The sequence below is a fragment of the Protomyctophum bolini genome (assembly GCF_963924005.1).
Source record: "Protomyctophum bolini genome assembly, chromosome: 22".
In the NCBI taxonomy this organism is placed as follows: domain Eukaryota; kingdom Metazoa; phylum Chordata; class Actinopteri; order Myctophiformes; family Myctophidae; genus Protomyctophum; species Protomyctophum bolini.
Window position 1 is genome coordinate 19,751,537 of NC_137883.1, and position 25,822 is coordinate 19,777,358.

Below are 25,822 nucleotides of genomic sequence, written 5' to 3' on the forward strand. Positions count from 1 at the left end.
GTGGTAAAAGTGTGGTTCGGTCGGAGATAGAGCACAAAGAATGAGTATGGGTACACCTTTTCACTTGTATAGTAGATGGTTCAATATGGTGATATGAGACCAAGTGTTGTAAATTGTCCTGGTTCATTTTATGCGTCGTACAAAGCCAACTCGAGTTGTGACAAATCATGACGATAAACAAAGCCGTTTTTCTAATTATTTGTTCGGCCCGAAATGGGACTGCGGCGCTCTATTGTCATCAAGTTGATGACCAAACCTCCACTTCCGGTGGAGTATGTATGCACTGGGGTAGCATCTGTCATTGAAGTGGGTTGGCATAGATTGTCTGTGCCTCCTCCCGTTATAACATACGACGGTCGGTAACTCAATCAGTGCTTTTCAATTTTCATGTGACTGCATTATGATGTCATGCGGTAGGCCCTGGTGTCATGTGACTTGGAGCTGCAATGGGTTCTGAGGTCATGATTGTACTTAAAGGAGCATTCAGTGATTAAGGTGATTTAGAAAAAAAAACGGTCCGCCCCGTAACAAAATGTGCACATGCTCTACAGTGGGGGGACACGTAACAGGCTAACAGCACATGCACCAATGGCCCTGCCCCCACCTATTCATTTCAATTAGGCTGCTCACCCAGTGCATGAAGAACCTGGAAGTACCCTCTTCCGCATTGGAACACCTCATTTTGGTGCCCAATGTGGAAGACTTGAGCAGCAACCAGGTGCACTATAGGTTCCATATTCATTAAAAAAAAGGGGCAGAAGAAGGGTCTATTTTTCTAAATAAAATCATAAATGCCTCATCCGATCAACCTCAAATGTAAATCTGATGTTGAGGGGCCTTTAAACAAAACCAAACCCACCGCCATTGGGTTCGGAGAAGGGTAGTCTTCAAGGGGTGTTCTTTTAGCCACTGTGTTGGCTGCCACTGCCGCCAACACTCTGAGACCATCTAACATTTGCACCTTCTTTTTTTTCCTTCTTGCTTGGCACGTTTCCTGCAGCAGTATGGCCGAACCACTCAACCTGTCATGAGTTGCGTAGAGGCGTGCTTGACGACAGCTGAGAAAAGGCAGAAGATAGTGCAGTCATGTCGCAAGAGCCCCTGGCTTCTGCCAAGGATTCTTTGTTCCCTCCAGAAATGGCCAAACAACTGTTCCTTTTCCAAAAACACATGGCTATGCATGTTTCCCTGAAGACAAATGTCTTCATTATGATCACTTCAAACATACATTTCACAATTCACCTCCAGTTGAGACAACGCATGGCTGGCAGTTGTTTGAGTAGTGCTTTTAAGTTTAGATGGGAGAACGGTGAAGGCTATGCTTTCCTCCGTGTTATCAGCTCTGTACTCCCAAGTTTCAACTGTGTTTAAAAAGCCGGTCCAGCTTCCAGAACTCATTCTTTGTCCTGTAAACATTTTAGGAAAGGGAAAGAGCATGGCTTGGGGGGAGAGAGAGAGGGAGAGGAAAGGCAGAGAAAGGGGGGAGGCGGGTTGTGGGTTTATATGTGGGAGGAGGGGCTTCTTGTAATCATCTTGTGATTCGCAAACACAAGAACAAGGGATTTCTTTTCTCCCCAGTTCTTTTTTCCAAGTTTGACTTTGTTTACAGTTGGATCTCATGAGCTTTCATCACTTTGGTTGGCATGCGTTGTGCTGCATGTTGGTGTGGTTTTGTTTGTGTTCTTATTATCAAGTGTGTGGTGGTGGTTCTCTGCTCTCTCTCTCTCGCGTGTTTGCTAGGGAAGGTAGGAGGGGCCTAGCCAGCTGATGTCATTCAGCACAGCAGGCTGTGCCTGAAAGAGGGCCTTTGTTGGCAGCTTGTAGCATGAAGCAAGTCCCTCTGCTTTGCTTTGGACACACGCTCACTCACACACAGGGGACAGGGGAGAGGAATGGCAGTGTTTGGACGGCAACGCTGCCCACTCCACTGACACATCTGCATGTCCGGCACACTTTTTAGATTGAATGGATGCACTATTTGGTTGATTCTGATCTTTTTGAAGCGGGGCTCGCAAAGGACTAAAGGGAAAAACAAGATGGAGCCACTGGGAGGAAAAAGTTTGTAGACTTTGTTGGTTAGAGCGGAGTCCAGTTTTCTGTTTGGAAGTCAAGAAGACTGGAGAAAATAGGAGTGGTTGCAACAGCTGGAAGAATCTGAGAAGAAAGTATATAAGCACCCTTGATGTCTTTGTATTATGTCCTTTTCATCTGTTTTCGGTTCTTTTGCGCTTTAGAAGGTTTTTTGTTATTGCCACTAGTAGAAGGTGGACATCAGAGTGACATTGGATTTGAAAAAGGTGCACATTTTTAAGCGGGAAGTGGAAAAACAACAAATGAAAATGTTGGAGATTTGCCTGAAATTGGTGGGGTGTAAATCTAAAAAAGGCCTCTCATCCTCATCCAGCTGCTACTTGGAAGGTAAGAATGTTTTGGGAAGGCTCTTCTGTACGTTCATAGGGTGTTTTTGTTGTTCATTAAAGTCTATCTATGGTAAAGAAAAATAATGTTAGGAACAAGATATATTAGACAAGTTTTCTCTACTGGAGCCCTGGCTGTTCGTAGCTCTCTCTCTCTCTCTGTGACTGACTGTGTGTGTGTGTGTGTGTGTGTGGAGGAGGGGCAGGGGGTTAGAAAGCTGTAGAGTGCAGGGGAGGGTGAGGGAGGCCAGACACACTGGCTAGCTGCAGAGAGAAGTGGAAAAAAGAGCGAGAAGAGAATACAAGGAAATCAGAATCCCAGCCATGTCCCATTTAACGTTTGTTTATGAGGAGAGTGGGCTCTAATCTCAGTCTGCAACCTTTTCTGTAGCTTTTTTGATCCTTCCGTCCTGGTCATTTGTTCTATGCATAATGCAGTGGAAACATTAATGTAAACCCTATATGCTTTAAATTCCTTGTCGTTGGTGTGCAGGCTACAGTTAACTTACTTTCCATTACTTCAGGTTGGCGTAGGAACTTTTTTACTCTAAGCAAAATGGGCTAATTGAATTTGCCTTGTCTGAATGAAAGATTAATGCAAATCAACGAAAAGCAAGGCACACGAGCAGAATAGTTGATTTGTAATGGAATAGTCAGTGAAGTCCATTCTGTGCCAGAGATTGTGCAACCGAATGATTTAATGGAGCAAAAAGCCATGCAACACTCCCCAGTAAAGTGAATAACACTGATTAACCACTTTCAACATGGCCTCCCTAAAAGCATATCTATAACTCTAAATGTGTAGATAGATGGCTTGTAGATCTGCTGTTTTTGAAACGGCATCATATGACAGTAAACAATGAGGTCAAATGTCTGTCATACATGCATGCATAGATATGCCATACAAAATGTCACGCATAAATATGGCATGGTTATTTTTCTTTTTGTAGATTAAACCTCTCGTAAAAAGAAAAGGAAATCTAAAAGTCAGGTAGTAAGCCTCAATAGAGAGACTTCTGGGGTTCTCCCAACTCTTCAATCACCTTCAATATGAACAAATGAAAGAGCAAAGAACTTTTTCCTCAAGTCTAATCTAACGACTATAATCATCATGGTCTTCTTCCATCAGAGAGGCTGTAAACACTTCTCCCAGATTCAGTAGCGTGTCAGCCCTGGTATTAACACTTCCCCAGTCTTCAATCTGCATTTTAGGGCCTTGAGATCTAAGGCCTGGTTCAGCTCTGTGTTGTTCTCCACCCCCTCCCACCCAGGTGATGCCATAAAAGTATCCAACCAGGAAGGGTACCTTTCACCCTCCCCAGGATGTAGAGTAGTGTGACTTGGATTATGATGGTCGTTGAAATATCTCAGTTACACTATACACATGACATTCTTTATCACATAACGGTATGTTGCGGTGAGAGTTTTAAGTGCTCTCCTATTACGCATAGCGATGCCGTCATAGTTCCGCGAGTACTTCAAGAATTCCACTCATTTAATCACTTTGAGTGCCCCTGACAAAAACAAAATGACCCATTTTCCACCTTGAAAAGTTTGCATTTTTTTTTCTGGCAAGTCTGTGTAATTTCCTGTTGAGTGACATGTCGTGCAGTGTTTTGCCTAAGCCTAAGTTAGTCTTAAATGTGTGATTGTGCTCCTATTCAGTACATGTGCTAGTCTGACTATCTCACAAAGACCTGTGGTGTTTGTGGTCAGTAAAATGGACATGTGTGTGGTGTAGGTCTCTCAAGGGCACCGGACACACGCGCCATGCACAGTTTGTCTAGTGTTTTAATGAAGCACCAAAATGGACTGTATCCACTTTTACACTCTGATTTCAATTAACACTGCTGGGGTTTTTTGTACATGTATGTGTACGTACGTGTAGCAACACCCAGTAGCCAGTAGATCGTGCACGTACACTCACACACGCAGGCCAAGGAGGAGTACAGTACAGCACCACTCACTTAACAGTCTTCATGGAAGAGTGTGCTAATAACAAGCACATCTGTAGAGGTGGGAAGTGGCCTCCCTTCTCTTCTAGTGAGAAATAATATCTACAGTAGGCTGGTTGAAAGGCAGCCCTAGCCTGGTAAACGGGGAGGGGTTCATCAGGCTAAGGCAGCCCTGCATGAAGCTCAGAAGAGCAATTAATATCTCCCCTGACCAAGCTGAGATTCCATCTTGGAAGAGCAGTATGATTAAACCTATGGATTTTCCACGTTTTCACGTTTAGAAGATTTAGAACACTTTCTTGGGGGTCTTTATGTGTGTAATGTGTGGTTTTAGATTTTAGCAGTGAGCCCCCAGTGTCTCTGTCATGGACACTGGGCTCACTTCCTTCCTGGACTACAATTCCCATAATGCTTTGGTGCACTGCTCCTCCTTGTGGATAGACGGAGGGCTGTCTTACTGAGACAACATGTAGTCCAGGAAGTGAGAAAAGTGTTTTGATCCACTGTCGTGGAATCTGTCGTCCATCCTGGATCTCTCCTCGTCTCCCCCAATGAGTGCGACTGGATGCGCAAACCTGATCGCCAGCGGCTCTGTTGCGCAGTTACACTGGAGGACAGATCCAAGATGGATGACATATTCCGAATTTCCGAGACAGTAGATGAGGATCAAAACACTTTTTTATTTTATTTTATTGAAAACGATGCACCTACGGGTTTTAAACGCAGATCGCAGGTTAACCTGAGAAGTGGGGTGCCGGGTAAGCACCTTAGATTTTGCATTTGTACATGTTAAGAGCAAAATGTCAGGACTGACATAGAAACATAGCTTTTTCAGTGCTGAAAAGTGAAAAGCTTCTGTTTAGGGAATGACAGTCGCACACGATAGGTAGGCTATGACTATGAACCTGTGGCTGCTATCCATGCATGCATGCTGAATTGTTGTTTATTGACATTTTTACTTCACAGTATGTGTAGAATGGGTACATTTCAAACAAAAGCACAAGTCGACACAAAAACGGCTACTTTGAGGACTAAACCATGAAAAGCACTAAAGCTTGAATTTCCCTTAAAGTCAGAAAAGTGCTTTATTCATTCAACCTTTTATTTATTTTCTTAGAAATAAATTGAGGGCAGAGCCTTCCTTTTCAATGATTACAAAAGGCACAATACAAGTGTAGCCTAGGCTAATACTTTTGAAATAAGAACAGCAGGATAAAACAATTTATGTATTGTGATAACATTTATAATTGTTAAATCAAATTCTTTATCCAGAGCTACTTATACAATTGTCATCTAACTATAATGTCCAAGGAGTCCATTTGGTTACAATTTGTACTCTGTGGACACAAATGGACCTGAAGTCAATACATGACCACGCCCACCATGACGTCACTATATATCGCATGATATATTGGGCGCTAAGCGCACTGTGCAATGCAAACTAATAGAGTGCGTTCCGGTCCGGTATTTCCGAATGCCCCCTATATATCATCCACTCTGAGAAACAGTGTCTGCTACATTACAACAAAGTCGTTTATTTACAGGGATTGTTCTTAGGTGTTGACAATGGATACCATGCAGAAATCGCATATCAAGTGGTTAAAATGCAGATGTTTGTGCTAATCATTTTCGTGGGCATCTTTATTGGCAAATACATGGGAAATGGAGCCATATAATTATATATACACAGACAGTATATACTGTTGCTGGCAGTAGGCCTTCTACATGTTATGTAAATAGATTTTCAATGTAATGGGTCCCGGGACCCAGGGCAGGGGTGGTCTTTTTTTTGCGACCAGAGGTCGCAGATAACTATGAAACCTTGCATTTTGTTTTATTATTATTATTAAATTGTTTTAATTTTACACAAGAAGGCATGCATGCATGCATACATACACATACACCACTAGACTACACATGAGCATACAATACATTAACCTTGAGAAAAATAAATAAATAAAAGACTGAAATGCAGGACCAAAACAGACACACAATAAAGGTAACTAGAACTGCACTCTGTCGAGTGCCTATTTACTTGTTGCGAAAGCAGAGCGTGCAATACTGTCGACTGCTACAAACTGTCAAATCTCAGCTTCTCTGTGAAGGAACGTTTGAAATGTTGAATTATTAGGTTTAGCTATTTGCTACCTACCTACTTTATGCATGTAAAAAAGTAGTATTATGAAGTATGGTACAAGTTTCTATCTATAAAAGAAATACAGTTTTATCGATTTAGAATTATTCTGGCTCTTTTTAGTTTTTCAAAGAAACAGAAATCATCGATATCCGATGAAAAAAAAGGTATATAAATGATATAATATGTTATCACGTATATTTATTTAATTTATTTTAAATTGTCAATTGCTTCAAATTTACTTAATCTTGGACAATAGTGATATTAATACTAAATGCCTCTGTGTATATGTAATTTGTAAGTTGATTAGCGGTATACTGTGGTTACTTTGCGCCACTTTTGATGCGTATGCACCGTCCCAGAAAATGACGTAATGACTACTTGTGACTGATACGGCAGTGGTGCCAGATTACATACATACATAGGAGCATTACCTTTAATCCTCCGACCCTAAAATATATCGTCATTACGTCACCATCAAAAACCAATTACACTCTGGCATTGGGTCCTTTAATCCACATCTTTATTACGTCATCATTGAGAGCTAGTTATACCACTTATACCCTGACGTCATATGCTGGGACGGTGCATACGCATCGAATATGCTGGGACAGTGCATACGCATCGAATATGCTGGGCAGTGCATACGCATCGAATATGCTGGGACAGTGCATACGCATCGAATATGCTGGGACAGTGCATACGCATCGAATATCGTCCTGGGTGAAACTAGTACTTGTGCACTCTGCTTGCGAAAGTAATAATCATATCACATTGCATCACATTTCATCGCTCTCAAACAGATTGTCACTTGCTATACAGGAATAATTCAACTATTAGACAACCATCCTACACAGGAACATCCTCAGCCGGGAAGTGATGTCATGACAACTCAGCTATATAGACTATATATGGAACTGTGAGGTCAAATGTAGAGATTTTGGCCAGTGAGTCATTATTATGATGTCACACCATGTCAGATATGGGCATGGGAATTCCAATATATGATATGATCATATTGTGACAGTCTCATGATAACCACTGTGGTTGCCGCTTTGGCTTTGGATCATCATGCATTTCCCGTCAGTCATTCAGTGTATCATTTAAAAACCCCATACATGGGGAAAGCCCCATATGTAGGGCACAGGTCTCGTGCCATCGCACGCGACCTCGCACTTTAGGGCTTCTCGACCCCCACTGGTATTAGATGAGTCCCAGGGACATTTTACGAGTACTGCTTCGGCGACATCCAAGTACAGTATTGTATCCCAGGACCCCCGGATGGTGACATGATTGCGTCCTTTCTCAAATTTAGTGTGTAAGGATGCAGGATGCAGGCTATTTGCATCACTGTGTTGGTGCAGTCTAAGCTTCCTCAGTGGATCTGTGCATGTGAAAGTGTATTTGTGTTTGTGTGATTTATGTGTATGGATTACCTTTAGGCAACACACTTCATCACTAGTAACGGCCGGGGCTTTCACAGGACGAGCATAGGGAGAATGTGCCGGCCCGTTGATATCCATCGGGAGTGGGCTGCCGCTTGTCAGACTCATCATGTCGTGACATGTCGTCTCGTGGTGAGCGCTGCGCATCGCCGCTGTCTGTAACTACACTTAAGTTAAAACTAATTTGACCCCTCTGCCTCCGACCGCTGACACACAGCCAATGGCTGGAGAGAGTGGATGGAACTGAACAGACCAACTTTGCGAAGTCACACACAAACTGACTGTACAACTCAAAAGGAAATGAGGTTAACACGCTTAAACACTCTAGACTTTCTCATGACAAATTAAACTATACATTCTGAACTTGGCAAATATATTTGAACTGGGGGGAGTATAACCCTTCTCTGGACACAAGGTAAATGGGGTCAATACATAGTCATTTTGTCAGAAAGAATTTGAGCGGTGCTCATGGATGATGGAGCAGTGGTATTTTTACTCCTTAGGTCTGATAAGTTTAACACTAAAATCACATTTTCACCAAATGCCTCATTGGACAAATCCTAAGCCTTCTGGTTAAGCCATGGAATGATGTCCTCTCATTGTAGGTGTCGTGTTGCATAAGGTTCGACATTGCTCATGAATGTTGTGAAACAGATGGATGGCTCATTGTCCCAGACCTCAGTAGGTCGCCAGATGCCTCTTGCACGTAGTTGTCCATCAGTCTGTATTTCTCTAGCCTCCAAGCCAATCTCTTTTTTTTTTTCTCTCCTTCTCCAATCTCGCTTTTCTTCATTCTCCCCCATAGGGTAACAGTATAATCAGTGGTGGCTCCATCTTTGGAGCTGTAGTCAAGACAAGTCAAGAATACAAGTGGTCTGTTTCCTTCAGTTAATATTTACACATTAACTGCCATGTAATAATTAAGTAATTCTTCCTTACGCCACTGTCAGTGTGGTGTGACGGACGATCGTCTTTTCATTCACCCGGAAGATTTATTTTGTAGACACGATCATCGGTTCTTTATCGGTTCTTTTTTGACCAAGAACGCAATCTGGGAAAAGAATCAGAGATAAATTCATTCAAGTTTTATTTATTCTCGAAATTACACTGAGTAATCAAACTCATTTTCAGTGTCGTCGAGTAGTACAATCACATCACAATATAATCAGAAGATCAGGAAAATAAAAACATATATATATATATATACTGTACATGTGAATTACATAGGTTTACAAATTTAAAGCTAAAACTAATTTCAAAATGATCTAAAAACAGTTACATATTGTTGGTCTGTATGCTCACCAAGGTTTTAAAACGATGCAAGGGTAATACCAATGTGGTCAATTTTAATGTCTTTTGTAGGTCGTTCCATGTATTTGGGCCACAGAAGCTAAAGGCAGATTTACCTAGTTCAGAGTTTACTTTTGGTACCTTGAATTTGGGGAAATTACTTGACAGGGTGTGGTAGGGTTCAGAGTCCCATTTCAGGAAAGATGAGCTGTATTTAGAACATTCTCCCAGTATAGCTTTATAGAAGAACAGGTTCTCGTCTCTGTCAGAAAATGCATTTTGTAAATCTATTTACATTGAGACGGATGGGGACAGAGTTTTCACTTCAGGTTAATTTCCGGTTGTATCGGTCATCTAGCAACCTAGAACCATTCATACGTTGGCAAAGAGTGCGATCTATCGTAAACCACTGATGAGACCTTTGAATGTCTAAGCGTTGGATTTGATAGGATGTCTATAGAGTAGACGTTCTTGGCAGCCAGTCATTGTGTTAATATTTAAGATGTATGCTTTTTTGTGTATTTATTAATGAAGTGCTTTTTGCCATAGTCAGATATCCTTTTCTACTTGCAGAATACATCACCCTTTGAAAACTTGTTCTCTAGCCTGTTGTAACTTGTTACAGCTGAAGAGGTGTCAGTGTTTAGTATTGACCATGTTGACATTGCAGCCATTTATGTCACCCCAGCCTTCGGGGTGAAGATGTAAGGTGCCCTAGTTAACATGCGTGACAGCAGCTGCAGCCTGCAGGGCATACAATCGAGCTTCTGGTCAGACCTTTGTTTTCCTAAATTAGTGGTCAACAAAGAGGGGTCCTTGATGGGCTTCCAGGGGCTAATCAAGATGAGGGACAGTTTAATTTTGCTATTATTTTACAGGGTAGAAGTTAGCCCAGTGACAGAATGTATATGACTATTCAGATCTATCTCCCCACCTACATTTAGACAGAATCCTGTACTAAATATGATCTACTAAATCTGATCTAGCACTCTTATGCAGTACCTGGCACGAGGTATTTCCAAATGGCCAATGACTCCATACCCCAATACATTTTGGATTTCCTTGAAATGAAAATGTTTGAGAACCACTGTCCTAAATTAGTTTGATAATTGTATTGATTTTTGTATTTAAGTAAATGGACACAATTATATTAAAATATGCCAAATCAAGACAAACAAAAATAAGAGAAATTACAACATAACTAAATTACTCAGGAAAAGTACATTCGGGCAAGAATGTAATTTTAAAAAAGCGATGTCAGTAGGTCTGTTCTACACACATCCTCCTGCATCATTTATTATAGACATGTTTAAAATACTTTCTACAGTTAAAATGAAGCCAAGTTAGCTTTTGTCACTCTCATAAGTGCATAATTGTGACTAGTGTAGAACTGGAAAGGAGGGGATGGCACAGGAAATGAAAAGCGGACATGGTGGGAGCATGTCCAGGTGGATGCTCCGTTATTAAAGTGCCCTTTATTAAAGTTTTGGAGTTAATCGTTCCACTATATGGAGGGGATCCCTGCCGCTGTGCTGACAAGTTGAAGTAAAGTACCATTGATTGTTGTTGACTGTGTGAGGTTTCCTTTCCTGCAGTGGGGGGGAAAAGGGGACTATTACCCAAACTGTTAAATAAATGTTGTTGAGCAATATCTATGCTATATGGAGTGGTAAAATCAAACACTGTAACATATAACCACGCCAAATTGTTGCAGATATCACTGAGATACATCCACACATGATCATTAATTTCACATTTTCACCCGTCAACCATGTGTTTTTGTGTACTACTGTACTGTAATATGTCAGTCAGTTATACTCATGTGTTGTTGTTGCTCTCTTTGTGTTTCAGAAGCTCTCCAGAGACCAGACTTTGAACCCCAGGGTCTGACAGAAGCAGCCCGCTGGAACTCTAAAGAGAATCTGTTGGCTGGGCCCAGTGAGAATGACCCCAACCTCTTTGTTGCCCTCTACGACTTTGTGGCCAGCGGTGACAACACCCTCAGCATCACAAAAGGTCTGTCCTATGTGTTGTGTTTTGACTAGGCTTTACTGACAGATTTGAAGGGCAAAAAAATAATACTACTATCATTTACCATCTTCGCTAGGCAGTGGAAAACATTTCCAGAATGTCCAGGGACTGTTTTAACTGTATTTGGATGCTAGTGTTCACCAGTACTTTTCACTTTGGATTTTAATGGGATGTCTTTTCAAATGAACAAATGGCTTTGATCTGAAACCACGGCTGTTAATGAGACATCTAGGAAATCACAAGGTAGTGGAAAACATTTCCAGAAAGACGGATGACTGTTTAAGCTTTATTTGGACGTTCGCTGCAGTCAAGTGCTTTGATTGATTGATTGAAATATTTATTAACAGTTTGTAGAATTACAGTACATTTCAAGCACAGTACAGAGACTGTTAACTGTGAGTGGACGACCCAATTAAGCATTACACTTGTTTACAACAGGGTCCACATTGTTCAATTCATCAAAACATTTAGAGACATACAAATAGACACTTCTATGTAGTTAAAGAACAGAACAGGAATTCATCATATAGGAAGCAAAAAGGGAAAAGATACATATACAGTGAGGGGAAAGGGGGGGGGGGGGGTGGGGGGAATTCAGAAATGCTGATGTCAGTTGGTCATGCTATGCACTGTAATGTTCATTTGTATAAATAAGACATTATGTTGTGACTTTCCGCATTCAACCGCTACCACTATCAACTTCCCATCCCTAGCTTGGTCTCAGCAGCAGTATATAAGTTATAGTTAAAGTATAATTCTCTGAAAAAAATGCAATGGGGCTTAATTTGTTGAATCAAATATGTTCAGTTTATGGATATTCTATATTTACTTGTTCTATAATAGAAGTTATATTTAAAAAAAGGGTTAGGGTTGTTTATATTTTTTTGTTTACAAGTTAAATGTTTTCAAATTTGAATCCAACACAATATTTTCATAATTTAAGTAGTATTATTCAAAACGATAATCAGTTTTCTCTAAAACGGGGATTAGCATGGGCCTGGCACTAGCCTCGGCTGAGACGGGATATGTTGCAGGTGTTTAGAAGCACGACAAGCCTCTGATTGGAAAGCCACATATTTGCTTTCCGTCCTGTCGCATCCCCCGTTTATCAGCCACTGCCTCTGTGACTCTCACTTCCTGACCGTGGGCTCTCACATGAGTTCTTTCCACTGAAGCGACTGGAAAACAACACTGCAGAGAGTGGGAGCACACAGACAAACAGAGGAAGGAAGGAGAGCACGCATGCACTGGAATAATCAAGGAAATGCACTCTTCAAAGCAATTTTATATAAAAATAATTATATATATATATATATATATATATATATATAAAAATAATTATATATATAATTCCAATGTCGACCATTACTATGGAAGTGGCGAAAATTACAATATAAGACTATCGTGATTACAATTCATAATTATTTTGCCATTATTAATTACATATACAGTATTAATGTTTTGTGCTGCAAAAAAGCCTTGCTTTATCAGTTACATTACGTTTTAGTAAGTATTATATGAATCTACTTCACAGATTATGCATTCATTAATACTAGCTGATAATTTGATTATTTTACAGTATATCAGTATATTTCAAACACGACTACTGATGTGTCTGGAACACATTATGGTGTGACAATGGTGTCATATCCAATCTAAACCAACCTCACACACGAGCACTGCAGTGATGTCAGTGTGCCTAGCCGACACCATGACCAGTGGAAAACAAAAGCCCCAGCCAGCGTCCCCAATCTGAGTCAACATGACATTAGATACAGTGGATTCCTGCATGTCTGACTTAAAAACACAGAGACGAGACCATAACCACTTAAACCCTATATATACACTTTGTTGACCGGCTCTATACTAGGCCCTCTCCTTTTTTACATCTGCTCTGAACTTCTTCATTGAAATTAGCTGATCTGCAAGGTCACAACATGTCACCACACCGATAACTTTGCGAGCTTGTAGATCTGCTATTGTTTTGCAGAACCTTCGCCCCCAGAATACGGATACTCAGGTTCATGTGGTTAGTCTAGGTCCTAGCAGGTAGAATAATACGTAAAAAAAAAATATATTTCCTGTCCTTGATTATGACTGGCTGAAGCCGTTGGAAAATGCTCTATACAGTACTATAACTACATACCTGTATCTATTACTGTGTAACTAATACTGTGCCAACCACGTGTAATGGTTTCATATTCACCTTTCGGTACCCAGTTATTCTAAAAATCACTGTAAACCATGTCCTCACTGCCCTGGCTATTGTCAGTCTAATGCTTTGTCCCATCGTATTCCCAACCAGGAGAAAAGCTTCGTGTGCTGGGATACAACCACAACGGTGAATGGTGTGAGGCACAGACCAAGAATGGCCAGGGTTGGGTGCCCTCCAACTACATCACCCCCGTCAACAGCCTAGAGAAGCACAGCTGGTACCATGGACCCGTGTCGCGCAACGCAGCCGAGTATCTGCTCAGCTCCGGCATCAACGGAAGCTTCCTGGTCCGCGAGAGTGAGAGCAGTCCCGGCCAGAGGTCTATCTCTCTGCGCTACGAGGGGAGGGTCTACCACTACAGAATCAACACGGCTTCTGATAGCAAGGTAGGCATCGGGGGTGTCGGGAGAGTCACAGCTGGTGTGGAAGTGCAATTGTTTACACCACCGATTGTCAACGTGTGGTCCAACCAACATGGACCATTAGCATTTTACAGAACTAACAGAGGCTCAGTTAGGCTTACAAATTGAAGCTCAGTTCTCGATTTGGCTTAGAGAACTACAAAGTCCCCCAAACTTTACAATAACATCCCTGACTCTGGCTTGCACTTTTATAAACATAACTACACATTGGCTGCATAAAGTGTAATTTATAGATCGAGGTACGAAGTCAGATGTTCAAAGAAATAAGATAAAGTTGACCCCCCTCCCGGCCAGGCCATGTCACTGTCTGCTTAGGGCTGCCAACCTGGCTGTGTCATCAACTGTACTGTAGAGACGTGAGATGGTTTAAGGAACGTCAGGCATGCCAGGAATGCCTCTAACCACTACTATCCTGCACATAATGGCCAGTCAACAGAAGGCCAGACCAGAAGGCGAGCCCTGACGCTGACACTGATCTTGTGACGGGCCATCTACACAGACACGTATGCATGAAAACACAGACGTGCACGGACAGACAGGCCGACACGCACACTTGACCACTTCAGCCTTTATACTTTGTCGCCTGGCAACCTTTTGTGAACATTTTGGAAATCTTTAAATTGTGGGGAAAGATTGACATTTTCACCAATGACATGCCCAAAATAGGGAAGCCATGTTAAATGTGGTTAATGCCGACACATGCTTGAAGAAACGGACAGACGGCGAGCGTGACACACACACACACACACACACACACACACACACACACACACACACACACACACACACACATCATGCAGAGATGTATGATGACACAGACCTCACAGTGTCTTACAGTACTGCTGCCTACACTGCTAACAAGTCTGGTATGTCTGACTTTTCCAATAAGTCAGTACTACCTCTCCTGTGTTCAGCACTTTCAGTTCTCACACATGAACCTCACTAGCACACGGACTGGGTGATTAACAATAACTGATTACTCAAGCCCCTTGTCAATAAAACCAACAGGAGCAGAATGGGCCTCATTATAACTTAAGCGAGATTTTTCTTGAACATTTTGAAACTAGCAGATCAAAAAGCCCAACTCGCATGATTGCTCGTGTTCATCTTTTCGGTATAATTATGTTTAGTAGCATATAGGGCTTAAGTGGCTAAAGTGTCCATGAGGGTTAGCTAGCATACTGTAAAGGCTTTGGATTATGATAGATCAATAAAATCCCCTTTAGATTTCAAGGGTCTTTTCCCCCCTTACAGTAATTCTGTACTGCTAAAGAGCCCTTTCATGAGTGACAAAATGATCTGTATGTGTTCAGGGTGAAGCGGGCTATGCATGGAGCGGAGTGGAGAATGAGTAATTGCGGGTGTTATGTAAGACCTGGACAATGGAAAAGACTGTCCAGTCAGTCCTGACCAATATCCCCCCATGCAACAAACAGCCTGACAAATGCCTTTCTCATGCTCACTTAGCCTTGTGAGGGATCTGTGAAGGGATCTTAGAAAATATTAAGCACACATTTTTTAATTCTTCAAGCTGCAACTATTGGGTGTGAATAATAATAATACCAATCGGTGGTTCTCAAAGTGGGGTCCAGGAACCTTCAGGGTTCCTTGAGAGGGTTCCAAATGGACCCTTACAGGTCTTTAACTGTGAGAGTTTACAAATGAAACTGAATATGCACTGAGTTAGGGTCCTTGAAATGTAAAAGTATTAGAACCAATGTGTTATTTGAGTATATATGGAGTATAACTGTGGTGGTTGGAGGATGTTCAGGTTCAACTCTCCGGTAGGACATGAAAGTTACGGATTACAGTTTTAACCCCTTTGAATATCTGTACATATTCTGTACATATCTGTACATATTGGTAGAGCTGTGAGCTCTATAAATCATTTCAGACACTGATATACTCTCTTTTTAAAGAATGGAAGCTTTAATAGGAACTTAGGCTGTGTTTAGTTTTGGTTCTAATTCAAAATAGAATATTATCCTACATGTGAATTTAGATGCTCTGACTGACTACATACACAAACTTAGCAAGTGTACTAGAATAGGCTGACTTAATTAAGGTAATTGCGATTAGCTGTTAAAGTTAGATATTCATTGACATCTCCTGACTTTTTACAGTCAAGAGTGACATATTTTAATAACTTATTTGACAAGCACAGCAGATTACCCTCCATATGACATTGCTAACATGACAATGGACTCATCAGGTGTCATTGTATATCGTTTCCTCCAGCTGTACGTGTCGTCGGAGAGCCGCTTCAACACGCTGGCGGAGCTGGTGCATCACCACTCCACGGTGGCCGACGGACTCATCACCACTCTACACTATCCGGCTCCCAAGCGCAATAAGCCCACCATCTATGGCGTGTCGCCCAACTACGACAAGTGGGAGATGGAGCGCACCGACATCACCATGAAGCACAAGCTGGGAGGGGGCCAGTACGGGGAGGTTTACGAGGGCGTCTGGAAGAAGTACAGTCTAACAGTGGCTGTCAAGACGCTTAAGGTGTGCAATATTCGTTAGTGATTATACTGTCGATTTACTTTTTCGATTAATCGAGAAGCTTGTTTTTGTAGTGCACCACTAGCCTATTTAGACCTGAGGCCAATTCTAAAATGCCAGGCTTCTGAAAACGCACGCTTGCGCACAAACACACACACACACACACACACACACACACACACACACACACACACACACACACACACTAGTAGGTTGAATTTTGCTTGGCTGTGTGGTGTTCATTATACCGCCACCTGGTGGTGCAGCGATGCAACAGCTGGCAACTTTACTTGTGGTAGTGCTTGGACAAACATTGACTCTGTGCTTTTTTGCCATTCTGTTAAGGAGGACACGATGGAAGTGGAGGAGTTTCTCAAAGAGGCGGCTGTCATGAAAGAGATTAAACACCCCAATCTGGTTCAGCTACTGGGTATGTTGGCCACCCCGTCCATCACATGTCTTACCCCCTCAAATATGCCTTTATCGGTACGGAAATCTATGCATTGGATGTTTCATCAGTAAAGGTATGTCTAGGCATACCGTAATGCGTCTACCAAGGCAGACGACTCTTCTCCCCCTCAGACAGGAACGGTGGGGTGACCAATTATGATGCTGCCTGTGTTCATCATGATAATGTATTTTAAGATATCTTTAAAGATATTTTCTAATTTATATTAGAAAGTAGATGGAGTTAAATTTACTGCAGGATTTATTTACGGTCTACAAATGCGAAACGTAAGTGGGGAGAGTACACATCTGCTTTATTTTCTTTGCATTTCAGCACTTTCCAATGTACACATTGTCATTGTCATTAGAAAATGTCATTAGAAAATGTCTGTCTTGAGCGACTACACTACAGTATGTGACTGTTTTTTTTTCTTATTTACTAGGGGTGTGCACGAGAGAGCCACCATTCTACATCATCACAGAGTTCATGACGCATGGCAACTTGCTCGACTACCTGAGGGAGTGCAACAGAGAGGAAGTCAACGCAGTGGTGCTTCTCTACATGGCTACGCAGATCTCCTCTGCCATGGAATACTTGGAGAGAAAGAACTTCATTCACAGGTATGCGGAACCACATCAGTATCTGACTTCACTTTGGGCCATGGTCAAAAAGCAATAAATTGCTTTTTTGGGGCTTCCGAGGCTAAGCCCTATTTTATACTTAATCATCCAATGGTGTCATGTGGCGAACATGGCCAATATACGAGCTCAAAAGTCAACTCGTCACAGTGCGACCTGTTGTGAGATTGTAGATCGGTATGTTGTCTGTTCATAAGCCGGGCAGGCCTTGTGAATGGCCTGTTTTGCTCTACAAATAGATTAGCCTATTTGACCTACAAATAGATTAGCTTCTAAAGTCACAGTGGAGCTCATGTAATGCCACTTTATTAAATGATGCTCTTACTTCCCAAAGCATGATGCTGTGGCTGTTATGCTAATCTCACAAACATTTAGTATACACACTGCCAGCTCTTTTTGCTCTGATCGGGGTGATACCTTGTCCAAGTCAAGGAGCGTCAGTGGCTCCCAAACCTTTTAGCCCGTGACCCAAAACAGCTTCGTGCCAATTTGTGAGCTTGTAGATCGTTCACTACTTCTTAAATATTTGTTCTAATTCATGGAATTTTCTTTTTTGATAATGTTTTGAAATAATAATTAAAACAAAATGTAGGAAACAACAAATAAAGGTACCCGTAAATATGTGACCTACATGTGGGTCCCGACCCACTCACTGCTTCCATGCTCGCTCTTTCTCTCCATTCTGTCCAGCTCCTTTTCTCACAGCTCACAGACGGAAAGACATCTTTTGTCACAGACATACTGAAATGTGCCGTGGTCGAGGCTGTGTTGCAAGATAGCTAGTGTTTGTTCTGGCATGTTTAATGAGGTATCCCTCTAGAGGCAGTGATAATTTATGTCTTTTTATATTTGACAATCTTCGTCCAAATGTTCAAGCCTGTCGAGACGCGGCCCATTACTCCGCTCTACACACAACACAAGTGGAATGCGAACTCTGCAATGGATGTGATAAAAACACATTGATTATTTTTTAAATATAACTATTGTCTATTTAATAATCTCAAAACATGAAAAACATTTTGACAAAACAAAATCTGATTTGCACATTATGTCCTTAAATAACTGGATTCTGCTGTATGTCATCTCTGCTCCAGGGACTTGGCTGCTCGTAATTGTCTGGTAGGGGAGAACCACCTGGTGAAGGTAGCTGACTTTGGCCTGAGCAGGCTGATGACTGGAGACACCTACACAGCACATGCTGGAGCCAAGTTTCCCATCAAATGGACTGCTCCAGAAAGTCTGGCCTATAACAAGTTCTCGATTAAGTCAGATGTCTGGGGTGAGCACACCGAATCTCACTTGTAGTAGCTATCACAAACTAGAGCATTTGACTAAATAAGAGCAAGAACACAGGTTCTTTGTTGCATTTCCAGAAAAGTATCTGTTTTGGACATAATATTAGTTTACCCAAATATTGGTAATGTATAGATTATGCCTGGTTTGTCTTTGTCACTAGAGAAGTTGCTTTCATATTGCTTCTTGCTGAAGATACACAAATCATGTCTTGGAAAACATCTGCCAAATATGTCCATTTCACTATGCCATTACAATTGGATAATGTCACCGTCATTCATTATTGTGCGAACTTGTGAACTAAACCACTAATAAAACCTTTGTGACATCTCCAGCATTTGGCGTGCTGCTTTGGGAGATTGCTACCTACGGCATGTCTCCTTACCCTGGCATTGACCTGTCCCAAGTCTATGAGCTGCTGGAGAAAGACTACCGTATGGACCGGCCAGAGGGCTGCCCTGAGAAGGTCTATGAACTCATGAGGGCCTGTGAGTTGAAAAAAATCATAAATATACTCCAGTGGTTATCAACCTTTTTCATGTCAAGGCATTTGAGCCATGGACCACCATTTGATGAGATTTAGACTTGCTGAACCAAAACTAAAGAATTGTTATCGTTGAATTTGGTTTCATTTTACACTCTCAAAAGTTAAAGAATGAATAAGGGTACATTACAAACTCATCACTTAGCTGGGGACCACCTGGAACCCCATCAAGGACCACAGGTAGTCCGGACCACTGCTGTACTCCACTAGGGTTGATAACATGCTGTAGGAGAGAACTCTAGTGATAGTTCAGAGGGCAACGTTTCTATTTTCAGTCTCTATCTGCTACTGCTAACCCATAGCAAAACATAAAAGCTAACAAAATCAAATAAAAATGTCAATCAGACAAAAAGAAGACTTGCAATTAGATATGTCTTATATAATGTAATTTAATGTATTATATGAATCTACTGTAAACATGCTGTAAGTGTAAAATGGTGTCTTTTAAACGCATGTGTGTGTTAGGCACTTTGTGTGCAGGACACGAAAATAAAATAAACTATCAAATCGATCAATATATACAGTACTTGTCAATGTCAGCTGGAGGATTGATGTACAGACTGATGGGGTGTTTTGGTGTTCATTCATACCAGGTTGGAAGTGGAACCCTGCAGAGCGTCCGTCTTTTGCCGAGACTCATCAGGCCTTCGAGACGATGTTTCAAGAGTCCAGTATCTGTGATGGTCAGTACTTGCTTTCATACATGTATGGCCTCTATATTGTAGTTCCAGCAATCCGAGATGATAAACATTTTCCATATAATAAGTGTTCATTATGACATTGTATTGTATGCCTTGCTTTTCTTTTCTTTTCTTTTTTTCTCCATTGCTCTGTAAAGCACTATGAGCTGCATTTCATGTCATGAAAGGTGCTATACAAATAAAGTTTTATTATTATTATTTGAGTGGTGCAGCCACTCCATTGCCCAACAATGTGTGATCCTGGCAAGTGTCACTGTTGTGCAGCCACACACACACACACACACACACACACACACACACACACACACACACACACACACACACACACACACACACACACACACAGGCCAGGGAGGTAGTACAGTACACCACTTAGTTCAGACGGGTCTGATCTTTTTTTTCCTTGGTCCCTTTCGCACGCTCCATGTTGTCAGAAAGAAGCAATGTTTCACTATTGTTATGTCTGTATGCAGAGGTGGAGAAAGAGCTTGGGAAGAAAGGGAAGAAGGTGACACTGGGACCTATCCAGCAGGCTCCAGAGCTTCCCACCAAGACCAGACCTGTACGACGGAACATGGAAAACCGAGACGGAGACAGTCCTGGTGAGACTTGCATACATACACCAGAGTAGACCTGTTTTCTGTGTTTACACCCTTGGTTCAGGGGTGTATTGTTAACACGCTCCGTCTATCCGTGTCTGTCACAGCGATAACTGACAGTACTAATCCGATTAAGCCAACCAACCTGCGCTATTAATTTCTTTCCCCCCAAAAAATACTTGAAAAGGTCATGGTCAAAATGCAAACCTTTGACCTACAGTATGTTTATACATTTAGTTTGTTTTTTAAATTGTTTTACTCTTTCCGGTCACTGACTCATTGATTGTTCCCTGTATTTTCCGTGCACCCCTAAGACCCCGTGGAGCCAGAGGGGGCCATATCATCACCCATGCTACCCAGGAAAGAGCGGCCGCTTCTCGACAGCAGCCCGAGTGAAGATGACCGCTTAATACCTAAAGGCCAGGATAAGGACAAGACCCGAGGCAGCAGCTTCCTCAACCTTATTAAGAAGAAGAAGAAGAACGCCCCGGCCCCACCCAAGCGCAGCTCCTCCTTCAGAGAGATGGATGGCACCCTGGAGAGGCGGGGGGGCTTAACCCCAGAGCACAGAGACATGGATGGCTTCAACAATGGCGCATCGGTAGCATTAAATGACTCTTTAAACTCTCTGAAGTTCCTTGGAGCAAATAACAATGGGGCAGGGGGCATCGCCAACGGGGCACCCAACTTTCCAGGTCCACTTTTTCCCAGGAAAAAAGGAGCCCCTGCGGCACCCGGTCAGGGGGTCAAGACGGCTACCACTCCGCCCAGTGAGGAGGAGCTGGTGTCCAACTCCAAGCGCTTCCTGCGGTCCTCATCTGCCTCTAGCATGCCTCCTGGCTCACATGGCACTGAGTGGAAGTCTGTCACCCTTCCCAGAGACCTTGGTCAGCGGCATTTTGACTCGGGCACCTTTGGGGGCAAGCCGGCGCTCCCGCGTAAACGGGCCAGTGAGCATAAAGGGGAGAACGCCCCTAGACTGGGGACCCTCACGCCCCCACCACGTCTGCCCAAGAAGGCAGAGGATGCACCAGATGAAGTGTTTAAAGACACTGAGCCCAGTCCGGGTTCCAGTCCCCAAGCCTTAACGCCCAAGCTGGTCAGGAGACTAGGTGGCCAAATGCTGGACAACTCCAAGACCAGTGCCCTACAGGCTGAGCTCCTTAAGCCCAACGTATTCCCTCCTCTGGGTGCAGCTGCCGACGAGTGCAGGGCTCGCCGAAACAAACACACCACCACTGACTCCTCGTCCACAAGGGAGCGAGGAAGGTTCCAGAAGCCCAAGCCAGCGCCACCTCCACCCCCACCCTCGAATGCCAAATCTGGCAAAAACTCCCGGAGCCCCACTCATGAGTTGCCCTCTCCCTCAGACACCAAAGCCAAGGTGCTTCCCACTGAACCTCACCACCCGACCATTCCCTGTGACCAAGCCTCCAAGAAGCTGTCTCTGGGCTCAAGCTCCAAACCTCAACCATTAAAGACCTCCGCCTCCTCCACCTCGGTATCCACCTTCACCTCCAGCCAGAGCATGGGGGGATTCTCCTCCCTCTCTTCAGCGGGCGACCAGACCTCTCCCACGGCCTTCATCCCCCTCATGAATACCAGACGCTCCCTCCGCAAAACGGCACCCCGCCAGCCGGCCGAACGCACGCCCAACTCGGCCGTGACGCGGGAGATGGTGCTGGAGGGCACGGAGCTGCTTCGCGCCGCCATCGGCCGCAACTCTGAGCAGACGGGTAGCCACAGTGCTGTACTAGAGGCTGGCAAGAACCTATCGAAATACTGCATCAGCTACGTGGAGTCCATTCAGCAAATGAGGAATAAGTTTGCCTTCCGTGAAGCCATCAACAAGCTTGAGAGCAGCCTGCGTGAGTTGCAGATCTGCCCCAATGCCACTGGGGGTGCCAGCGCCCAGCAGGACTTCAGCAAACTGCTTTGCTCTGTCAAAGAGATCAGCGACATTGTTCAGAGGTAGCGCCACAGACCCCCTCGACCTTATAAGAGAGGAAACTTGAACTGATAGATAACTGTATGCTACTATCCATCTCTCTGGGTGACTGCATGAACCATGGTTGTTATGATAATGTGGTGGTCCATGCTGATCGCTGGAGAGGAGATGGTAGAGCATGGTAGTGTTACAGCAAAGTGTTGTACATTTACACTTTGTGGTACACTTCAAAACGCTAAAGCCTGTGGTTACCGTGCGTGAAATCAAAGGAGTCTTTCGCTAGACGTTTTCAAACTGAGTTGAATATTGAAAAATGTTAACTATGAATGGACATGATGTCTAGTGGCCTTACTGAGAGGCCTGGGGGCCAATACTGCATCAACATGACTTTTTGCCAATCATTTTTTTTAAATGATCATGTCTTACGTTTTTTTAGTTGTTTATCCTCTATGATGACACTACTAGTTAAAACACTTTCACATTCATTTCTACTGTCAGTGTGTTACATTTGGCATTGTTGCCATTGACAATGTGCAAAAACAACGCTAAACCTCGCTATGTTTGAGGATGCCTTTAGCTCTAACATTAAAATATCTAATCTCATACTTTGCATTTCAACCTGTAAGATTTAGGGAGCTTCTGGAATCGCACAGTGTATATAGCATAATGTCACTAGCCACATCACCTTTGCCCGTAGCTTGTACTATGTATTTCTTGTCAATGCATCGTGACTCCTCTGCAGTTTGTGTGATATATACAGTATGAATGGTGGAAACGAGTGCATGTGTGTCAGTATTTAGTCTGAATGAATGCGTATTGCAGTATTTGCAATTATGTGCCATAAAGGAATGATGGATGCAAGCCTACTAGACGGATTTTTACTTCTCAGCACATGTTGGCAATAAATAATAGTGCCTTAAACACTATCAGTAGTACTACGTTTTATAAAAGAAACGTTGCCACCTTAACCACTCTAAAGCCTTACTATATACTTCTGGTATCACACTAAAATGGCCGATCTACAGGCTCACAATGCGTCACAAAATGTTATGAGATTGTAGATCTACCATTTTCTTATCTTTTTTTGACATGTTTTGAAAGTGTTCACCACCTATATGACATACCCTAAATAGGGATGCCAGGTTGAAAGTGGTTAAGAAGTGCAACAATGTGGTAGCCTTGCTAATCTGTCTCTGTTGGACTGAATCATCTGATCTGTAAACCAAACACCACTGTCTCCAGTCTACACTGGAGGGGGAACCACAGGGTGCAGTGTCAGGGACTCTATGGATCTGAATGTTTTTCTGCTGTCCTGAGAGTGAGTGCTTTCCTGTTTTTAATGACTTTTATTCAACAGTATCTAGTATCTACAGTACGCACCAGTCACAAAAGCCATCAGTAGCATCTTTCCTAATCTCTCGCTCTCTCTTCCTTCCTTTCTCTCTCTCTTCTGTCAAGAGAAATCGGACTGAATATAGTGTTTCCCCTACCACTGAACAGGCATCTGAGGGAGCTTTTAATTTGTGTTGCTCTCAATTGGGATTTTGGTGTCATGGTTCAAATGCTGTTTCAGAGGTCTTTTACACCCCAGCTATAAAAAAAGAGAGATAATTAAAAAACAACCTGGGGGAAACACTGGACTGAAAAATATAACTGTGGATGATACCTGTCACTTGCTCTCTTACAAGATTTTTAACCAAGCTGACCATTATAAACTGTAAAAAAATAAATGCCAAAAACAATTCCACTGTAGCCTATATGTTCCTTGTACACACTTCTGTAGCTCCTGTGGGAACACTCTATTTGACAGTATTTGTGCTGTACTCCATGTGCCCTGTCTGACTGCGATGCCTAGGGACACAAGTCGACCACAAGCTGCCTTGATTTCAACATAACATGGTACTGTCAATGTTGGCTCGTTCTTAGTCATTTTAATTTCTTCCTCCTTTAATACCAATCATGCCACTACTTTTTTTTTTTTCATTTCTATTTTTGTAAATAGATCATTTATTTTTGTCTTTGTTCCTCACTCTAGCCTTGGTGCAATTTTTGTTGCAATAAAATACAAAGCAATTGTGTTACTTGAAATATATATCGGCATGTGTGTGTGTGTGTGTGTGTAATATATAGGATTTTTATTATCTCGAGAACAATGGCTTCCATGATGGCATGGTAACTTCGTTTCGCAGTCCCGCCCCCTCCTGAGGACCAGAAGTGAATTCCCTGTTCATTTCCCTCAGACTTTTCAAAAAGTATTTACCGGTGTATATAAAGATGTTTACACCGCGGACAAAGCCAACTCGAGTTGTGACAAATCCTGTCCGTAAACACAATGTTTTGGGCCGATCAAATCATTTGTAAGAAGAAAAATCTCACCTGTGTGAACTGAGTGGTGCAACTCCCCTCTCGCTCACCTCCACCCTTAGAGTATATGGGTGCGTTCGGAAATGTGGTCAGTTTGTTGAGTGTGGTGGGCGGTGACGTCACAGAGTGCGTTCATTGTACCTTATTTACGAACGACCACAGCTGTGACGCATTCACACCGGACAACCCCACACACCCTATATCTAAGGGTACGTTCGGAAATGCGCCCTGAACGTACTGTTGTGCTCTCTTGTTGTTCGTTTATTCAGTGCACTCGGTGCGTTGTTGTTCGAAAATCCAGTGCATTGCGCACTGGGTGTGCCCAGTGCCCGCACTGAGCAACCCTACCCTGAAGCTGGGGTTGTCCGGTGTAGGTGGTGTGAATGCGTCACAGCTGTGGTCGTTCGTAAATAAGGCACACTGACGTCACCGCCCACCACACTCAACAAACTGACTATTCCCGGTGCGCATTTCCGAACGCACCCTAAAGGCTCATACATAGTCTGGATTTACGGTGGTTAGGTGACCACGAACTACAACATGACGTCACGAGCCGCGGTGAAGAGCAAACCACCGCCACCACTCCAGCCCTTCTCTCTGTTTTTACTCACCACCGCTCCAGTGGTCAGCTCACCACTGGAGCGGTGGTCACCTCGTCACCGAAAATCCTGACTATTATGAATAGGCCTTAAGCCTCCACCCCACCCCCTCCTGGTGCTGGGGTCATCTTGGATCCTTAACATAATACCGGTAAGACGCGGGAAGCGAACGCAGCTCGTACTTGGGTATTTGGGTTTTGGACGTATAGCTGCTTTGGGGACTCCTTATATGGTTATGGCTGAGTCATGGTGACACAAATCACTCAGCTCC

General features: G+C 42.9%; 1 protein-coding gene across 2 annotated transcripts in view; it reads left to right on the plus strand.

Annotated features, from left to right (window-relative positions):
- Positions 1-24,666, plus strand: part of abl1 (c-abl oncogene 1, non-receptor tyrosine kinase) — a 44,159-nt gene extending 19,493 nt beyond the window's left edge. The window contains exons 1-11 of one of the 2 annotated variants that reach the window (XM_080755288.1): positions 1,762-2,418; positions 11,093-11,257; positions 13,578-13,873; positions 16,148-16,420; positions 16,763-16,847; positions 17,308-17,485; positions 18,598-18,782; positions 19,132-19,284; positions 19,934-20,023; positions 20,515-20,643; positions 20,955-24,666. In XM_080755288.1, coding sequence (XP_080611414.1) covers positions 2,334-2,418; positions 11,093-11,257; positions 13,578-13,873; positions 16,148-16,420; positions 16,763-16,847; positions 17,308-17,485; positions 18,598-18,782; positions 19,132-19,284; positions 19,934-20,023; positions 20,515-20,643; positions 20,955-22,615 — 3,300 coding nt within the window. In that variant the 5' untranslated portion in view covers positions 1,762-2,333 and the 3' untranslated portion in view covers positions 22,616-24,666. Of the gene's footprint in view, positions 1-1,761; positions 2,419-11,092; positions 11,258-13,577; positions 13,874-16,147; positions 16,421-16,762; positions 16,848-17,307; positions 17,486-18,597; positions 18,783-19,131; positions 19,285-19,933; positions 20,024-20,514; positions 20,644-20,954 lie in introns of those variants that run through there. The other variant, XM_080755287.1, reaches the window with a different exon arrangement.
- Positions 24,667-25,822: the final 1,156 nt, after the last annotated feature.